The 19,164-nt window shown below is 34.1% G+C and overlaps 1 protein-coding gene across 1 annotated transcript; it reads right to left on the bottom strand.

The window, feature by feature from the left end:
• Positions 1 to 6,495: 6,495 nt before the first annotated feature.
• Positions 6,496 to 12,452, bottom strand: LOC139876916 (ATP synthase subunit O, mitochondrial-like). The gene is made up of 7 exons (XM_071864316.1): positions 12,408 to 12,452; positions 12,096 to 12,257; positions 10,780 to 10,830; positions 10,434 to 10,677; positions 9,613 to 9,725; positions 7,302 to 7,385; positions 6,496 to 6,988 (listed from the first exon to the last, which is right to left on the bottom strand). The coding sequence occupies exons 2-7, from the start codon at positions 12,222 to 12,224 to the stop codon at positions 6,863 to 6,865; spliced, it is 747 nt and encodes a 248-aa protein (XP_071720417.1). The 5' UTR covers positions 12,225 to 12,257; positions 12,408 to 12,452; the 3' UTR covers positions 6,496 to 6,862.
• Between the last annotated feature and the right edge of the window lie 6,712 nt (positions 12,453 to 19,164).

The raw sequence follows: 19,164 nt of genomic DNA, 5'->3' as shown, positions 1-19,164 counted from the left end.
CTTCGTGCTAATTCTCCTCCATATCCTCCCTGCAGGTTGTAGTTTTGTAGATTTTGCTTTTGGGAGAAGACGGGCATGATAATGTTATGTTTGATAGTGTTTAACTCTGATGGAGTCTTTTATCATATGAACTGTGTTCTTTTGTAAACCGAATGTAATTACGTCTTTTTCGTTTAAAACATGTATTTTGTTATGTTGTCACATGACACTGTTAAAGTGTATTTGGTAATTAATAAATAAATGCTTCCGCCACGTATAAGGAAAAAAAAAATTAGCGGTGTCACACCATTCCTATTCTCCAACTCTAAGCATCACTCAAATCTGAAAGTCTCTAGAGTCTTCAATAAAACCTCTAATGACATGAAAAAAACATCTTGTAATGACTCAAGACTCATACAAGAAGAATGTGAAGTATTCTTCTATGACTATTCTACTACTCAAAAGGAGTTTGTTAAAGTGCGATGAGAGTCATTTCTCATGCTTGAGACTCATGTCTTTCCCTCACTTGTCAAAGAATTCTACTCAAACTTTGAATTCACCTCTAATCACATAGTAAAATTCAAAATGTTTGATCAAGAATATCTCTTGACACTCAAACAATTCGGGAAGATCCTCAAAGTGTCATCTAGAGGAGTTGAATTCTATACCATCCAAAATCGTATACAACTCCTACCTCGTTTCATTCCACGAAGGGCACTTACTTCTCTCTTTTTCAATCCAAATCTCAAACTAAGTACACTTTGTCAAGAGGGCCTTCTTGACAGTGAAGTTCGGATTGAATTTGAGACATGGAAGGCAATCATTCGCCACAACATCTTCTTTCGCAAAGATGATGATGACCACTTATCCGTGACTGAACTAGGACTTATGTGGTGCCTAAAGCAGTAAATACCGGTCAACATTGTGTTCCTAATGGCTTCTCGAATGAATGATCTGAAGAAAGATCCATTACAACCACTTCCCTATGTGGCACGTCTCACACGCATCTTCAAATATCTTTATCTACTTATCAACCACTCCTCTTTGTGTGGTGCTCCTAGAAATCCACACAAGGCGATGTCCTCGACAACCTGAAATCATGCAAATGAAGTTAATGGCAAGTGCTACGAGCATGACTTCTTGCCATCTCATACGAGATACCTTTCATGTTTTTTTCTTATGATGTCTTGAAGAAGAGCATGTGCTCTCTATTTACTTCTTTATTTGTTCTCACCATGTTTGGTGCTTGTGTGTGCACTTTTATTTAGGAATGAATAAAATTTGTATGTTGTGTGTTTTGATATGGTGTGGTTGTTATTTTCCACCGTGTATGGTTCAAGGGGGAGCATTTGTCTTAGGGCGAGCTTAGTTCCAGGGGGAGCTAACCTTTTTTCTTCGACTAAAGGGGGAGAAAGTTGGATAAGTGATTTTAACACTTGAGCATATTTATAGATAAATGTTCACCATCACTTATGTGTTTGTCATCATTAAAAAAGGGGAGAATGTGGGTTAACACGGGATTATGCTTAATGACTATACTAATCTTAACCCATAACAATAAGTGTTTTGATGATGACATATGCACATAACTAAAGGTGATAGTAGACATCTTGACATAAATATACAAGTTCACTAATCTACCATTACTCTAGCAAAAGACCAAAACCAAATAAAGCTTAAAAAGAAAACGTAAAATGCACGGTTGGGTACACGGTCGACCGCAGGTAAGACCGTGGAGTCCTGCATCCTGATTTGTGAAATCAGGGATGCACAGTCGACCTCACGGTCAACCGTGGGTCGATCGTAGAAGCTTCTGTCCCAAATTCCATCGATTTTAGTTCAACTACTTCGGGGCATCTATAATTTATGAAACCTGTTCAAACATGCTTAGAATAGTTGCCTCCTTCATACCCAAATGAGTTTTGGACACTAGAACACTAATCTTGGTTAATCATGCTTAATGACATCTTAATGACGATTAAATCTTGATTAAGGATAACACATAAGTGTTATACGAAAACATGTATATCTAAAATGTATCTAGATATACTTAGGATGGTCAACAAGTCCCAACCAAGAGTTGTTCCTTCCTTGTACATGTGTTGGATCTTAATGTATACTTATACACTAATCTTACAAATGCCAAAACTTACATAGTCTGGATTCGATGTTATGTAATCACTATGTGTTTAATTCTAAATTAATTAATGATTTCTTGCTAGTCATTACATGAATATTACTTGACTACTTGCTACTAATACATGTGTATTACTTGACTATGTGCTAAGTGCTAAATGCTAAATATGTGTACGTATGAACCATGTCTTGCTATGAGTTACAAGTTGGATTTCACCAACTAATATTTGGACTACTTCAATATATGCTTGTGCTACTTGGATAATGCTTAAAATGTCATAATCTAGTAATCTTAAAAGACAATGAATAATTAACACACATAGGTTTGCTTAAGTCTAAAATTAAGTTTATGAATAAGTTTAAATTTGATTTAACTTGATGTCTTGCAACATCCTTAATTGTTATTACTTGCTTAAATTGTCAAGAGATCATTAACACACTTAATTAATTACAAACAAGTTCAAATTTGAATACTAGCATGCTTTGTGATTAAAGTGGGTTTGTGTCATCAATGACATGTTGACCAACCAATAGAGATTTAGCAGATGTGTTAATTACAAATAAAGGATTATGACAAAACTGAGATTGCCTCAAATGATTATCATGACTTGTATCCAGGAATGTTAGACTTTTCACTTTGAGCATGACAAGTCACTATCAAGGCAATACATTCAAGGTAAATGGTCATTTAATGCATATAGTACTTGTATAGGATGTTGGGTATCTTTTGTAGGTGTTAAATGAAGTAAAGTGTCCAAAGAGTGATGTCTAAAACTGATTCAAACAGCTATACAATGGATAGGTATTATGGACTGGACTGCGTGCGGTTGACCCACCGTCGATCGTGGTCCAAGCCGCAGAAACGGCTGACTTGTTTATCTCTCCATATAAATAGCAAAGCTTGGAGAACTTTGAAGACTTGGACCTCTTGCATGCTACAACTCAAAATCATTCAGAGAATCACAAGAACATAACATTCATACATATGTTTGTTATTAACAAAAGAAGTTCTATAATCTCATAGATTATAGAAGGGGTGTTTGTAAACTTACTTTTAAATTCTTATCTTTGTAAGTTTGCATAGTGTTGTAATAATCCTTAGAATTGTCTTAGGATTGTCATCACTAGAAAAGGACGAGTCTTTGTACTTTGTAATTAGAAGTATATGCTAGCTTAGCTATCATCTTCCTTAAAAAGAATTAGGGAGTTGATTAATCTCATTGGAGTTTAATACTTGTCTAAGGTGAAGACAAGTGGATCTAAGTAGGAGGTAATCTTTCAAAGGGATAGAAGGATTATGTTTGTTGTCTAAGGAGAAGTACAAGGCTTGTAAATCGGATCTCCATCGGATTTGGGGAAAACTGCTTAGTGAAGCAAAAATCCCGATTGGTGAATCAGGGAGTGGATTAAGGTGGATTAGTTAACATCCACGCGAACCACTATAAATCCTTGTGTTTATGTTCTTTACTATACATTCCGCATTATTACAAACATAAACACACCACACAATTGTTTGAGTTGATAGAAGTGATCAAGAATTGTTTAAATCGTGTTGATCATCGAAAAAGTTTTACAAATCGTATTAAGTAACTATTCACCCCCTCTAGTTACTTACTGTAAAAGACAGACTAACCCCTCGGCCCCAAAATTATGCCAGTATATATATGTATATATGTGTATATATATATACATATACATATATATATATATATATATATATATATATATATATATATATATATATATATATATATATATATATATATATATATATATATATATATATATATATATGTATATATATATGTATATCTAAACTAGATTTTAGAGCCCGTTTGTTGCACGGTAGCTATAAAAAATAGCATTCGCAAACATTAGAATTAAGACTGATTACCACCGAGGCATTTGCCTGAGTGGTATCGCGGTGGTGTTTAACACCCTCGCCGGGTAAGAGGTCCAGGGTTCGAACCTGGCTTCTGAATGACCAAATTAAACATGGACTGAAATAGGCTCCATTGAGGTCAGCCCAAAGGGAAGGTTTTACCGACCCGATCCGGGACTAAGGTCCGGCCCGCCTGCCCCTCGGGATGGTTTAAGGGTTCGGATCCCTGTGATCGTGGTTCGGGTTTCCTGCCCGAACGTGTGTGTGTGTGTGTGCAAATGATGACTAGGCTTCGGTCCGGACTGATGCAATCTTGCCGTTCAAAAAAAAGAATTAAGACTGATTAGTTTATCTGTATGATACAATTAAAATGATGAAACACTTCAAAATTGATAATATTTGTACGAGAAGTAAATGTATTGAGTAGACAACAATCGTCGATTTATTGGCGATTTGACTGACTCTTAAAGCCTAAATTAATTTCCATGCAGGATTTAAAACCCATGGAAATTTGATTATACCATTTTCATGGCGTCCATTACTATTTTTATTTTAGTATTTTTATTTTATTTGTTTTCAAAAAAAAAACTTTTTCCTACTTAAAGGCCGGAGGTCATCTCGGAAGCAATCTCTTTATCCGTCGAATAAAGAGATTGATGACTTTATCTACTCTTGAGAGTGTTCCACTCTGGGTGGAGAAATGACTTGCCTTTATTCTCGGATAGGGGAAGGATTGTCTACATCTCACCTCCCTCATACATGACTCATGTGGTATTGGGTATTGTTGTTGTTGTTGTATTTTTCTAGTGGCACCAAGTTGCAAAACTTATATTTAAACTCAAATTTTAACTTGTAAAAAAAACTCTAAGTTGAAATTTAGCCCCTTCTGAACGATTTTGAGCCCATGATTGATCTCATCATACTTCTTCTTCCTCATCATCATTCTTCTTATTCAAGTTCTTCAAAACGGACACACTTTTCTTGTTAAACGGCGAAAGCCTCATTTTCCTCACATTCTTTCCGGGGGAAACTTCTGTCACCGGCTTCAAAACTTTAGTAATCACTTTTGCGCGCCCCCTGTCTTTGAGATAGCTGCAGTGGGGCCACGTGTCTTAGTTGCTCCAGCTAGCAGCTTGGCAGCAGCCGGTTTTGACCACCTTTCTTCTTCTCTTTTGGTGGTGGTGCTACAACCTCAAAGCCTGAGTCAGCAATGCTCATTTCATCATATCATCGTCTGAAATCACAGCAATAGGAGCCTTATTTTTCGAGGCAACGACTATTTTTGTCGGAGCTTTCTTTTTCAGAACTTCTGTATTTTTTATTTTTTTATTTTTTTATTTTTTTAACCTACTTATTGGCCGGAGGTCCATTCGAAAGTAATCTCTTTATCCATAACACATTGAGAGGTGGGACCATGGTTACAAAACTCGACCGCGTACTCGGGGAGAAATCGACAGAATGAAGAAAACGAGAAATCGGTCACAAACTCGGTCAAAACGGTCAAATCTGCAAAATTTTCATTTTTTTTTTTTTTTTTTTTTTTTGTTTCTCACATTTTTCATATTCTTGGAGGCTGGAAAATGAAATTTAAAGTTAGTGGCCGGAATTTAAGTTAAGGAACAAAAAGTTAAAAAAGAAAAAATTAAAAATATAAATAAATGAAATGAGACTAGCATATATGGAGTATGGACTCTATAAGTTAATAAATCATTATTATAAACTATATATATATATATATATATATATATATATATATATATATATATATATATATATATATATATATATATATATATATATATATATATATATATATATATATATATATATATATATAAACTATAATAAGAAACTAAAAAGTCAATGAAAGTCTAACATTCGAGTTCTCCCCCGCGTTCTCCCCGAGTCGCCGAAAACTCCTCAAAAACCTCCTGCCGAGCTTTCTCCGAGTCGCGAGTTTTACAACCTTGAGTGAGACTTTATCTACTCTTGGGAGTATTTCACTTAGAGAAACGACTTCTCTTTATTCTCGGATAAGGGCTCCTACATACCCACTAATAGTCCACTTATGTATGATTGGGTATTGCAAGTCTATTGTTGTTTTTTATAAGTCATACGCAGCAGTATATGTTTCATCTGTCATTTGGTAATATATAATGGAGTGCATAAAAAATATATTTATGCATTGTAATATATTAATTATTACATATAAAAATACAATATAACTTTTATAAATATTTTTTAACACAACTCGTAATTACACGGGTGACTCAACTAGTTTGATCAACCCCATCTCGTCTGGGACTAGACCGACTCCCCCCTAATCCTCCAAGCTTCCAACCGACTCGTTCCCAACTCGTGACTTTACCTTGGCCACACCATATGCAAGTTTTAAAATGGTATGAATAGTCAGTAGGTTTAATGCAACTCCAATGAATAGACAATCGTAAACAAAATGGAAAACAAGATCGTCACCAAGATTGACATAAATCTTTTTTTTCCGGTTTATAAAACCTTTTCAATACTCAAAGTCTAAGAACAAAGTCTAAGAAATTCATCATTATAAATTGATGAACGAAGTCTAAGATTGCAGTCAGTGACTATGAGAATTATGAGCAACAACATTAAGGGCCATGACAATATTGGATTCTAAGAACTACTATGGCTTTCAGAAAAATATTCAAACACGTATGCTAAGAGCTAGAAGGTTATTTATTTGCATGCTTACAAACCCATTAATCTGAAAATGAAGTTTGTTCACCATCACCCCAAATCGAGAAGAAAAACGAAGACTCTATTCCCAAGGGAAAGATAGTAAAATCGAGAAGCTTGGACGATAAAAGCACAGAACAACACACGCCTTATTTAGGCATCGAAGTTGATGGGGTCCCGCAAAAACCTCTCCATTTGCTTTGCCCTAGTCTTTATAGACATGTCAAAAACCTTTTGCCCAAACTCCACCACAATCCCACCAAGAATACTTGGATCAATCTGATGTGAAATATGAACAAGTGTGAGAGAAGTGTGAGAAACTCTAGCATTTCCAAAATTCATATTTTGCATGAGTTTTATTTAAATACATTCGTGTTAAACTTAATTAATATAGTTTTTTGTGCCACCAAATTGATCTTTCCTTTTCTTTTGAAAAAGATATCGGTGTGTTCTCTACCACATTCAAAATTGACAAAATAATTGTCTCCAGCTACAACATTATATACTTATATATGTTTATGGTTTTTGAAATTAATAGCCTTTTCAAATATAAGTCTCATTTCCCACTTAAAAGATAAGTGAAAGATTCTACCTTCTGTTCAAGTTTGATCTTCTTTCCTTTAAGAATCTCCTGTAAAGTGTCTTTCAGCTCTTTCTCCTCTTCAGTAGGAAGTGGCTGATGAAATCATAGAAAAGATACTCATATATTATTTATTAAAATATATAAAATTTCAAAATACAAAATGAAATGGTGACGATGGTAAGATGATCTATAAAGTAGTGATGGCGATTTTTGTTTCTTTGAGTTTTCTTGACAAAAAATGAAAATGAAATTTTGTGCAATCTAAAACCCGCTAGAGCTCAAACGTTAAAATGATCATCAATTTGAAATATATATATATATATATATATATATATATATATATATATATATATATATATATATATATAGTGGCAGGATCAATGGGGAAGTAACCAATCGGGGGGAAGCAAAATTATTTTTTTTTTTTTCGTTTTTTTTGGAATTTTTTTTTTCCGGCATCAAGATCACACGAAAATATGAACATTTAGAAGAGACACTTCGTGATGAATGTTATTATTTAGGCGAGAAAACGATCGACAAAAATAACATTCAAGATAATATTGTTCGTGAAGAATATGAAAGTTTTTTTCCTTCATGTTTTGTGAAGTAAAATTTAGCCCGATTTAGAGTTTAGGGTTTAGGGTTTGGTATTTTGGGTTTATTCCATGAACCCAAAACACCAAACCCTAAACCCTAAACTCTAAACCGTTCGTGTTAAAAACTCAATCTAAATCCTAAATCTAAACCCTAAACCCTAAATTTCTAAACCCTAATATCTAAACCGCAATAGCTAAAACCTCAACATACGCTCGAAAAACACGATAATTGTTATATATTACTTCTTTGAGCGTTTTCCCGCCAAAATAAAAACATTTATCACAAAGTGTCTCTACTAAATGTTCATATTTTCATCCCATCTATAATGTTCGTGAACAAAGTTTTTTCAAAAAACGAAAAAAAAAAAAAAAAGTTTTTGCTTCCCCCCGCTTGGTTATTTCCCTCTTGATCCTACCACTATATATATATATATATATATATATATATATATATATATATATATATATATATATATATATATATATATATACAACAACAACAACAACAACAATACCCAATCCCGCGCCTGCGAGGTATGGGGGAGGTAAGATGTAGACAATCCTTCCTCTACCCTAAACTAGAAGAGAAGTCGTTTCTGTTACCACGAGTCGAGAGAATTCTCCACCCACGGGAAAGGAAATTCATCCCCCTCTCTACTCCAGAGTAGAGAGATTGCTTCCGTGAGGACATTCTGCTAAAAAAAAGACTTTTTTTTTTTTTTTTAAATTTAAAACTAAAAAATAGAAATTAAAAAATAAATTAAAAGATACAAAGATAAATAAAAAATAATAATACAAATAATAAAAAAAAAAAAAAAAAGGGGGGACGCCATGAAAATGGTAGAATCAGATTTTCATGGGGTTTAAAGCATATATATATATATATATATATAGGGTCATAATCAAGAGTGAAGCACTTTTTAGGGGGAAGGGGAAGCAAATTATTTTTTTTCATTTTTTCGTTTTTTGAAAAAACTTTGTTCACGAACATTATAGATTAGATGAAAATATGAACATTTAAAAAAGACACCTTGTGATAAATGTCATTATTTTGGCGGGAAAACGCTCGAATAAAAAATTAAAACATTCAATGCATTGAATGTTTTGCTGCTGAGTTTATTTGAATCGTTTTGTTTTCATCTTGTGTTAAGTGTTTTTTTCGAATTTAGCCCGATTTAGAGTTTAGGGTTTCGTAAACCCGAAAACCCAAAACCCAAAACCCTAAACTCTAAACCGTTCGTGTTAAAATAATCAATCTAAACCCTAATTTCTAAACCCTAAACCCTAATTTCTAAACCCAAAACCCTAATTTCTAAACCCTAATAGCTAAACCCTAATTTATAACCCCCTAATTTCTAAACCCTAATTTCCAAACCCTAATTTCTAACCCCTTAAAAAAAACTCAGCAGCAAAACATTCAATGCATTGAATGTTTTTATTTTTTTCTTCGAGCGTTTTCCCGCCAAAATAATGACAATCATCACAAAGTGTCTTTTTTAAATGTTCATATTTTCATCTAATCTATAATGTTCGTGAACAAAGTTTTTTCAAAAAACGAAAAAGTTTACTTCCCCCCCCCCCCCACCCCCAAAAAGTGCTTTCCTCTTGATTATATATATATATATATATATATATATATATATATATATATATATATATATATATATATATATATATATATATACACATTGTCACTTGGATTAAAAAAATGGCGATTGACTTACAATGACCGTAGTAACAACAGCTTTGATCTCTCCCCTATGTGCCATTGTGAGGTCTGAGAATCTTTTTGCAATAGTGTCAACATGTCGAAGCCTCCCATTATCAGCCAAAACAACTGATACAAATAATAGCATAAATTAGTGAACCAAATTAAATTAGAACTTGTCCTAAGTAGCTTCGTTATAAAAGAACAGAGACCAAAGAATGTTATACAGATAGAACATGATGATACTTAAATTGACTGCCTACAGAAGTTTCAGACCTCTTAATCTCCTCGACATTTTCCATTAATTCTTAATAATTATATCCATCCTCTGAATTGTCCCACATTCACATCACACATGGAAATTTCTTAATTCTTATGTCGGCTTTGTAAATTGTTCAAATGGGTAGTTTTAAAAACAACTATGCTATTTTACCTAAGATATGTAGTTATAAAGAAAATATGGAAACAAATTTATTTCACTTCTTCAAAAACTACTTACTAATTTAAAATAATGTCAGTCATTATTAATAAAAAATACTCAAGAACAACAAAATAAATAAATTACATCTATACAATCTCAAAACTGTAAAACATAGCAGTAAAGAAAGAATGTGTCAACGAAAGGTAGCAATAAGGGTTGTCAGTGGTATCCTCTAATACAGGTCCAAACAAGACACGAGTCAAATGGTTTTGTTTTTTATATTAGGATTTAAGAGTTTGTTACCGATTAAATACAATTCGGGTCACTTTAGATTAAATTGAAACATCACCAAAACTTTTAGTTTTATCAAGAACCGATTAGTGGTTTCGGTCCTAGTCATCAAATAACCATCATACCTAAAAAGTTTTTTGTAACTTCAGAAAATTTAGCTTGTTCACAGATCTCGGTCACAGCCTTAACTCTAGTATCTGCGGGCACTGCCAAATCCTTCATGAACTGAGAAAATGTAGGGGATTTTTGAGTAGCTGAAACAAGATCGAAAAGCTCTGATTCAACTTTCTCTAATGTTTTTGTTTTTGCTGCTGCAATGAATAATGCAGAGGCATAGTTTCCAGAACCCCCAAACATAGCCACCGGAACCTACATTTTAGATAACAATCATGATTTATAAAAATAAAAAATCAACCTTTTTCTTCTGCTAATATATTAAAGCTTTATAGAAGTTGTTAAACCTTCAAATACCTTAATCTTTGGTTCCTTTGGAGCAGATGAAGAGGCAAAGTTCCTTGATTGCTACAAAATACAATGTCAAATTATCCAAAAGTAGCCACAAGCAACATATTGATAACTCAATGTAGTCACAATAAAAGAATTGATTGTACATAAATAGTAAGACTAAAGAGTCCCATGTTGACCTAAAAATATAGATATATCAAACAAAAGGCATAATCAACTCACTGAGAGCTCAATTATCTTCATGTATCATAGAGAAATCGCCACAGTTTAATTTGCAATATCTCGAAAGAAAATATTACACCTTTTGGGTTTGCAATAAGAAGAGTATCGTACGTTTTACATTTCAATGTCTGTTAAAACTTTATCAAACAAACATAACAATAAATAATAAATCCCACCAAGACTATGGCTTCATTCTTGATACTTTAACATAATTGGGTCTTGTGTGCTAAATGATACTCCCGTTTTTAGACAACAGTACTTGTATATATTCGTCTAAGAGTAGGTAATATAATAGATAAATATACTCCATTTTTTTTGTTTAAGACCTATTCTAGTGTTGGCTAAAAGAAGCAAACATAGGCATTTTTTTTGTTTACAAAGCTCTAATTCACTATTTTCTTCAAGCCCAGTATTCAATAGTTGTCCATCTATGTTAACCCTATCCGAGTGTAAGTCCCTAACACAAAAATTGGCGTTTCATCTACACGAGGCGCTCGCCTTAATGAATAGTGGCTCGGCCTTCACGCAACAGCTTTTTAAACAAAGATACTAATTGGTAAACTGTTAACATTATTAATCTCTTAACCACATTCAAGTAAAGTTATCTACAAAAATAATACTACTTATCTACTGATTACATTTGTTGAAATACATAAGTCCCAAGCCTCAAATGTACTCATGACATCCATTGATCAATTAGACTATATTACTATCAATATTGTATCAAAGCAAATTTATTTATTTATTTATTTATTTTTTTGAGTAAGCTAAGAAACCCTCCTATGAACGAGCACATTGGCTCCCCATACAAGGTAAAACCTCTGGTAATCAAGCCCCCGCGCGAAACCTGGTACCAGGTGAATTGCGCACCCTCTTGTGACACTCCCTTTTTAAACTCCATTAGCTATATATAATAGATACATACTGCAGTAACAATTTCTCTTTTTAATTCAATTATAACTTCAAACAATATTTAATTGGGTCCACACGATTCAAATTAAACCTAAATAAACAGAAATACAAGAAACTGAAAGCAAAATGTTAAAATAACATCAATTTAGGAATCAGACTTCGATTAATTTAAGTTGATTGATAAGAACCTGAGGATTGGTGAAATTAGGGCAGATCAAAGCTCGCTCGACGGTTGATCTCTGAGTAGATAGCGAATCGGACATTAAAGAATTGGAAACCCTCGAAACGGTTGACCTGAATCGTCCAGCCATCGCCATTTGGATCGAACCCTAAAAATTGAATTCACAGATATAGGATTAGATATAGCGGAAAATGTAATGTGTCTTGGATTTCGTGCAACGTTAATCCGTTGTAATTGGTGGCGGCTCCTCTAGAGTCTTTCTAGAGGGTCGTGTTTTTTATATTATTTTTGCCGTTCAAAAAAAAAAGAATTCACAGATGAATTGAATAAACAAAGAGGAGCAAATGGAGACTAAAATGGAAAGTTTGGGTAAAATGGGTCTGCATACCCTGGTACCTGTTGGACAAATCTAAGCAATTTTGCATATTAGTCCTTGAAAATAATAATTAGTTACATTTTGCATCAGATCTAATTAAATATTAGATTAGATGGAGGTTCAAGTTTTGAATATTCGACCAGATCTTATCACCACTGGATTCCTTTAGATACTTAGGCTCGATGTTTCACAAATCGAGAAGGATAGATGAGGACGTGACTCACAATATTAGAGGAGGATGGTTGAAGTGGTGAGCAGCGAAGGGGGTTTTGTGCGATAAGAAACTACCCCTTAAATTGAAGGGGAAATTTTTCAGGTAGCGATCAGACCAGCCATGTTGTACGGAACTATGTGTTGGTGAATGACGAGGGCCCAAGAGGGGATGATGGTGGTGGAAGAAATGAGGATGCTTAGTTGGACGTGTGGTAAGACCATGTTAGATATGATATCAGATGGAGTTTTTAGGGAGAACTTAGAATTTGGGAAATCATCAGCAATCTGAGAAAAGGAAGACTTAGATGGTTTGGACATGTTATGAGACACCCACTTATAGCTCCGGTTAGGAGAGTTGAGTCCGTCGTTGTTGGCAACGTAAGGAGAAGGGGTAAACCTAGACGTACGTTGGAGGATAGATTGAAGCTCGACATGAATGAGCTTCTATTAATAGAGGACATGACTTCTGATAAGAACCCATGTAGGAGTAGAATTAGAATTAGTGAGTACGATATTTATGTATTATTATGTATATTATAAATTAGAATTAGAATATGTAACGACCCGGATTTTTCCGATCGTTTTATACTTATGAGATTAATATTTACATAAATTAAACCTTACCAACATGATAAGCAATCTAAATTGTTGAGACTTATGTTTTTGAAAAGAGTTTTACACAACGTTTGACCGTCCAATTTGACCGATGATATCACGAACTATATAACATACGATAATTATACGTTTGTGTATATATATATATATATATGTATTTATAAATATTTAACATGATCTAAGGATGGTTTAACATCTCATTATGTACTAATAACAATGAGTTATAAGTATACTTTAAAACTACTAACTTAAGTTTTCAAAACAATAACTATACGTAAAGTTCTTTGACATAAATACTTATAACTTATAATGCTTATACATATCGTATAGATATGTATTTAATCACTTTTTAAGGGCTTATATACATAAAACAATATAAGTATATTTACAAAAGATAGCTATATTTGAATCCTCGTTCCGTTTCTTCAAGATTTTTACAACGTATATCTAGGGTATATGTACCCGTATCATACCCAGCTTCTATACGTATTTACTATTAGTATATACACATCAAATCAACATCCTAATCAATCATATTACTGCCCTAGATATGAGGTAATTAGAAATTGGAAGTAAGCATGACTAATTATACAAAATAACAAACTAAAATTTTGTTTTGTCCCCCCCCCCATTCACGTTTTTAAAGGGCTTCCCCCATCTCATTTTAGTTCACCATTTTTACTTCCAAATTACTCTCTAACTCACCTACTTACAAGCCATAAGAAACCTACATCAATTCAGCAAGTATCCATGAAGATCTAGCTTCAAAAACAAGCCTTAATCATCATAAGAAATTCCTTTCAAGAACACTTCAATAATCCTTCCAAGTATACAAGTTTACTTCCAACCTTTTGATCTAACTCCACCACTCTTTGATTCCAAGATTATTTCTTATCTTTTGCAGTAACTTTGTCCAAGTAACTTGAGGTAGTAACCTTGTTCATAATCTTATTCAATTCATATTCATATAGCTATCTTATTTTGTGATATAAAATTTTAACAACAAGAACATAGTTTGAATGATTTCAAACTTGTTCGCAAACTAAATAGATTCTTCTAACTTAACTTTTAAAACACTTCAAGACCTGTAATATATCATAAGGATATACTAACTTAACAAGATACAACTAAATTTTACAAAGAACACCTTAAAACTGAATCTACATCGTTGGAGTGCAACCGGGGGCTGTTTTGGGTTGGATAATTAAAAACCATCTTGAACTTTGAATTGGAAGTTCATGTTCTGGAAAAATGATATTTCTTATGAATATGTTAACACATAAAAATTTCATGGTTTAATTCAAAGTATAAGTATTTTTATAAAAATGATCATTAGATGTTGTTTTTATGAGGGAAAATGATCACTTTCATAAGATTCACCAAAGTTTGACCTATAACCTGTGATTTCGAATGCAAACTAAGGTATTTACAGTTCATATTCATAAATAATGACTCGATCCAAGGAAGTGGCAAGTTGAACCAACAAAAACGAAGTTATATTGAAGAAACTACGGCTAAAACAAAATTGGGTATCCGAAGCTAGTTTAGCTACGAAATTAATTGGAGTAAAACTAAACTAATCATATCTTTGCTAATTAATATGATATTTTATATATATTTACTTATGATTTGATTTTATATATTTCAGGACCACCCGTAAACAACACGAGAAGATTAATCATAAGACCTCATGATTGTACGCAACACGTCATTTGACAACACGGTACTTTATGTACGCAACACGTCATTTGACAACATGGTACCATGGGTCGAGATTAATTCTGATCAATACGAATACGATGGGGTCTTTATTTATTTTATTGAGCAACTAATTGTGGACCACTAACATCGGACTGCTAACTACGGACTAATAGATATTAAAAGTATTATAAGTATATATGTAACGATTATTTGAAAAGAAAATATGTTAATATATTATATATATGGTTAGGTTCTTGATATCTATCGGAGACCAAGTCGTGTTAAATATCTTCAAAGCAAAAGTGAGTATATAGTCTCACTTTTAAACTCTAAATATTTCGGGATGAGAATACATGCATTTTATGATTTACGTTATGGACACAAGTGATTAAAAGTATATATTCTACGTTGAGTTGTACCACTGGCATACCTCCCTGTAACTTGGTAACTACTATTTACATGCGGTATTGTAAACGCGAATCCTGTTGATAGATCTATCGGGCCTGACAACCCCAACCGGACTGGATGACCAGTATTCAACAGTTGCACAGTACTTCGTTTCGGTGACTACACTTGGTACGGTGTAGTAAGATTTCATAATAAAGGGAATATGCGACGTTGATTAAATGTTAAGTATGGTTATCAAGTGCTTAACAACTTAGAATATTTTTATTAAAACGTTTATATATGAAATCTTGTGGTCTATATTTATAACGCTGCCGGCATTAAACCTATATCTCACCAACTTTATGTTGACGTTTTAAGCATGTTTATTCTCAGGTGATAACTAAAAGCTTCCGCTGCATCATGTTGAATTTAAGCAAGATCTGGAGTATGCATATTTGTGTCAAAAATAAAACTGCATATCGGAGGATTTGTAATGTAAAATATGTTGGAAATCGTATTGTTATCATCACATGTAATGTATGTAAGGCTAAGATTATCGCTAAACGATAATCATTATTATGTTGTTTAAACCTTGTATTTGAATAAAAGTTATGGTTTGTATTGTAAAAACGAATGCAGTTTTCTTTTAAAAATGTCGCATATAGAGGTCAATACCTCGCGATGAAATCATATGTTATTATATTTGTCCTTATGGTTTAGGACGGGTTATGACATGTGGTATCAGAGCGTTGGTCTTATAGAACCAGAAAATTTGCATTAGTGTGTCTTATCGAGTTTGTTAGGATGCATTAGTGAGTCTGGACTTTGACCGTGTTTGATTTCGAAAACTATTGCTTATCCTTGCTGGTTAAAAATTAATATGTAAATATTATGTGGTACTAACGTGCTAGTTGTTATTTGATAGATGTCTGGCTTAGAACTTGTTATCACATTCAGCGACTCCGAACCAGAATCCTCAGATAATGTTCCAGTCATTAACCTATCCGATAATGAAAACGACACCTTTGGGGAAGACTCACAATTTCCGGATGAATCAATAGAAGAGGAACCGGAAAGTGATCCTGAGGAGGAAGAAATACAGGAAATTACGAAAGACAAGTTCGAACGAGGAAAGAAACGAAAGGCTACTGAATTGAAAAATCCAAATCTCGAGTTTAGTGAGGATGTTGTGGCACCAACTCCACCAGATACTTCCACACCTATTCCCGCTATTCCTATTAGTTCTATCCCGACATCCAGTTCTTCGGTCCCTCAGCCAAAACGCAGGGAGACAGCCAGGATAACCTTTAAGCGATTTCTTTGAACACAAACATTTTGGGTTAAATGATGCATTGTTGTTTTAAACCATGGGATCATATAACGTTTAGTATAATATTATAGTGTGGTTTGCTTAATGTTTGATGTAAGATAAGCATATGTAAAATAGTGAAGTGTGAAATGCAATAATTTTCCATGGTTGAGTATTATTTGGGTGGTAGTAATTGATTTCCGTACTAAGCTATTAAGTATGAACTTTAACGGGTAGGTACTACCCTAGATAAAATTATAAAGCGCTAATAAGAAGAAAATGCTTTTATAATAATAACTGGTTCATATTATTAATAAGCTACGATGTACTGTAAATACACACTACATCTATAATATTCCATGTGAATAATTATTTTTTTCATTCTTATTGAAGAATATGGCGCGATTGAACCGAATGACGAAACAAGAAATCGAGGAACTCATCAATCAGCGAGTGAACGACAGAATGTTATGGGTCGAGGCTGCAAGAGGTGCTGCAGTTAACCCAAATCCTCGTGTAGGATGCACCTACAAAAATTTTCAAGGTTGCAAGCCCTCATCATTCAGTGGAACAGAAGGACCGGTCGGTTTAACCCGGTGGATTGAAAAGATTGAGTCTGTGTTTAAAATCAGTGGTTGTATTGAGAAGGACATGACCAAGTATGCATCGTGCACCTTATAAGATAGTGCACTCACGTGGTGGAAAAACTATGTGAAGGCCGTAGGAGGAGATGTAGCTTATGATACTCCCTGGGAAGAATTCAAAACAATGCTAATCAACTAGTATTGTCCAAGGAACGAGGTTAGGAAGTTAGAAGCTGAATTACAAAGCCTGAAAGTTGTTGGTACTGAACTCACCAACTACAATCAGCAATTCATGGAATTAGCTTTGCTATGTCCCGAATTGGTACCAACCGAAGAACGGAAGATAGAACTGTACAAAGATGGTTTGCCTAAAAATGTCAAAGCAAATGTTACAGCATCGAAACCCAAGACTGTTCACGAAGCCATCACCATGGCAAACGAGTTGATGGACCAGATTATTCTGGATAAGAACACCGATGTCAAGACATTGGAAAATAAAAGAAAGTGGGAAGGTAATCATTAACAATCCAACAAGAAACAAGAAACCACGCAAGGTGCGGGTAGTGGTTTAAGCTCAGGTTATAAGGGACGAAATCCTTTATGTAACAGATGCCACAAACATCACTCTGGTTATTGTAATGTGGTGTGCAATAATTGTAATCGAAGGGGTCATCTTACTGAAGATTGTAGGGTTCCCGTTACAAATGCAAATGGCACCAAGACTCCTGCCACTAATGCAAACGGAACTGCCTTGGCCACTGTTACCTGTTATGAGTGTGGGAAACAGGGTCATTATAAGAGCCAGTGCCCGAATCCAGAGAAGAATAACGGATCTGCACGTGGAAGAGCATTTATTATTAATGCTAGAGAGGCGTGTGAAGACCCGGAGCTTGTTACGGGAACGTTTATCATTAATAACTTATCAGCATCTATTATATTTGATACTGGTGCCGATAGAAGTTACGTGTGTAGAGACTTTTATGCTAAATTGAATTGTTCATCATTACCTCTAGATGCTAAGTACATGATTGAGTTAGCTAATGGTAAACTAATTAAAGCCGATAAAATTTGCCGTGATTGTAAAATAAATTTAGCCGGAGAAACATTTAAGATTGATTTGATACCCGTAGAATTAGGAAGTTTTGACGTAATCGGCATGGACTGGATGTCCAAAGTAGGAGTCGAAGTGGTGTGTGCTGAAAAGGCAATTCGTATTCCTCGAAAGGATAAATCAATGATAATGATTTACAGAGATAAAGGTAACCCAAACCTAAATCTCATTAGCTGTTTGAAAGCTCGAAAGTGCTTAGAAAAGGGATGTTATGCCATCCTAGCACATGTAAAGAAAGTTGAAGAAAAGGAGAAGAATATTAACAATGTAAATGTAGTAAGAGACTTTCCCGATGTATTTCCGGAAGAATTACCGGGACTACCTCCTTTCAGGTCTGTAGAATTTCAAATAGATCTTGTATCAGGAGCTGCACCGGTTGCTCGTGCTCCATATAGACTTGCACCATCCGAGTTAAAAGAACTTCAGAGTCAGTTAAAAGAATTACTGGACCGAGGATTCATACGACCAAGTATTTCACCGTGGGGAGCTCCAATTTTATTTGTTAAAAAGAAAGATGGATCTTTTAGGATGTGTATAGATTATCGTGAATTAAATAAGTTAACTATCAAGAATCGGTATCCACTACCGAGAATTGACGACTTATTTGATCAACTGCAAGGATCATGTGTGTACTCGAAAATCGACTTAAGATCGGGCTATCATCAACTACGTGTCAAAGAAGAAGATATTCCGAAAATACTTTCCGGACACGCTACGGTCATTACGAATTTTTAGTCATGCCGTTTGGATTGACGAATGCGCCAGCTGTATTCATGGACC

Source organism: Rutidosis leptorrhynchoides, chromosome 11, assembly GCF_046630445.1.
Source record: "Rutidosis leptorrhynchoides isolate AG116_Rl617_1_P2 chromosome 11, CSIRO_AGI_Rlap_v1, whole genome shotgun sequence".
NCBI classification, from domain to species: domain Eukaryota; kingdom Viridiplantae; phylum Streptophyta; class Magnoliopsida; order Asterales; family Asteraceae; genus Rutidosis; species Rutidosis leptorrhynchoides.
This window is presented reverse-complemented; position numbering and strand designations above follow the sequence as displayed.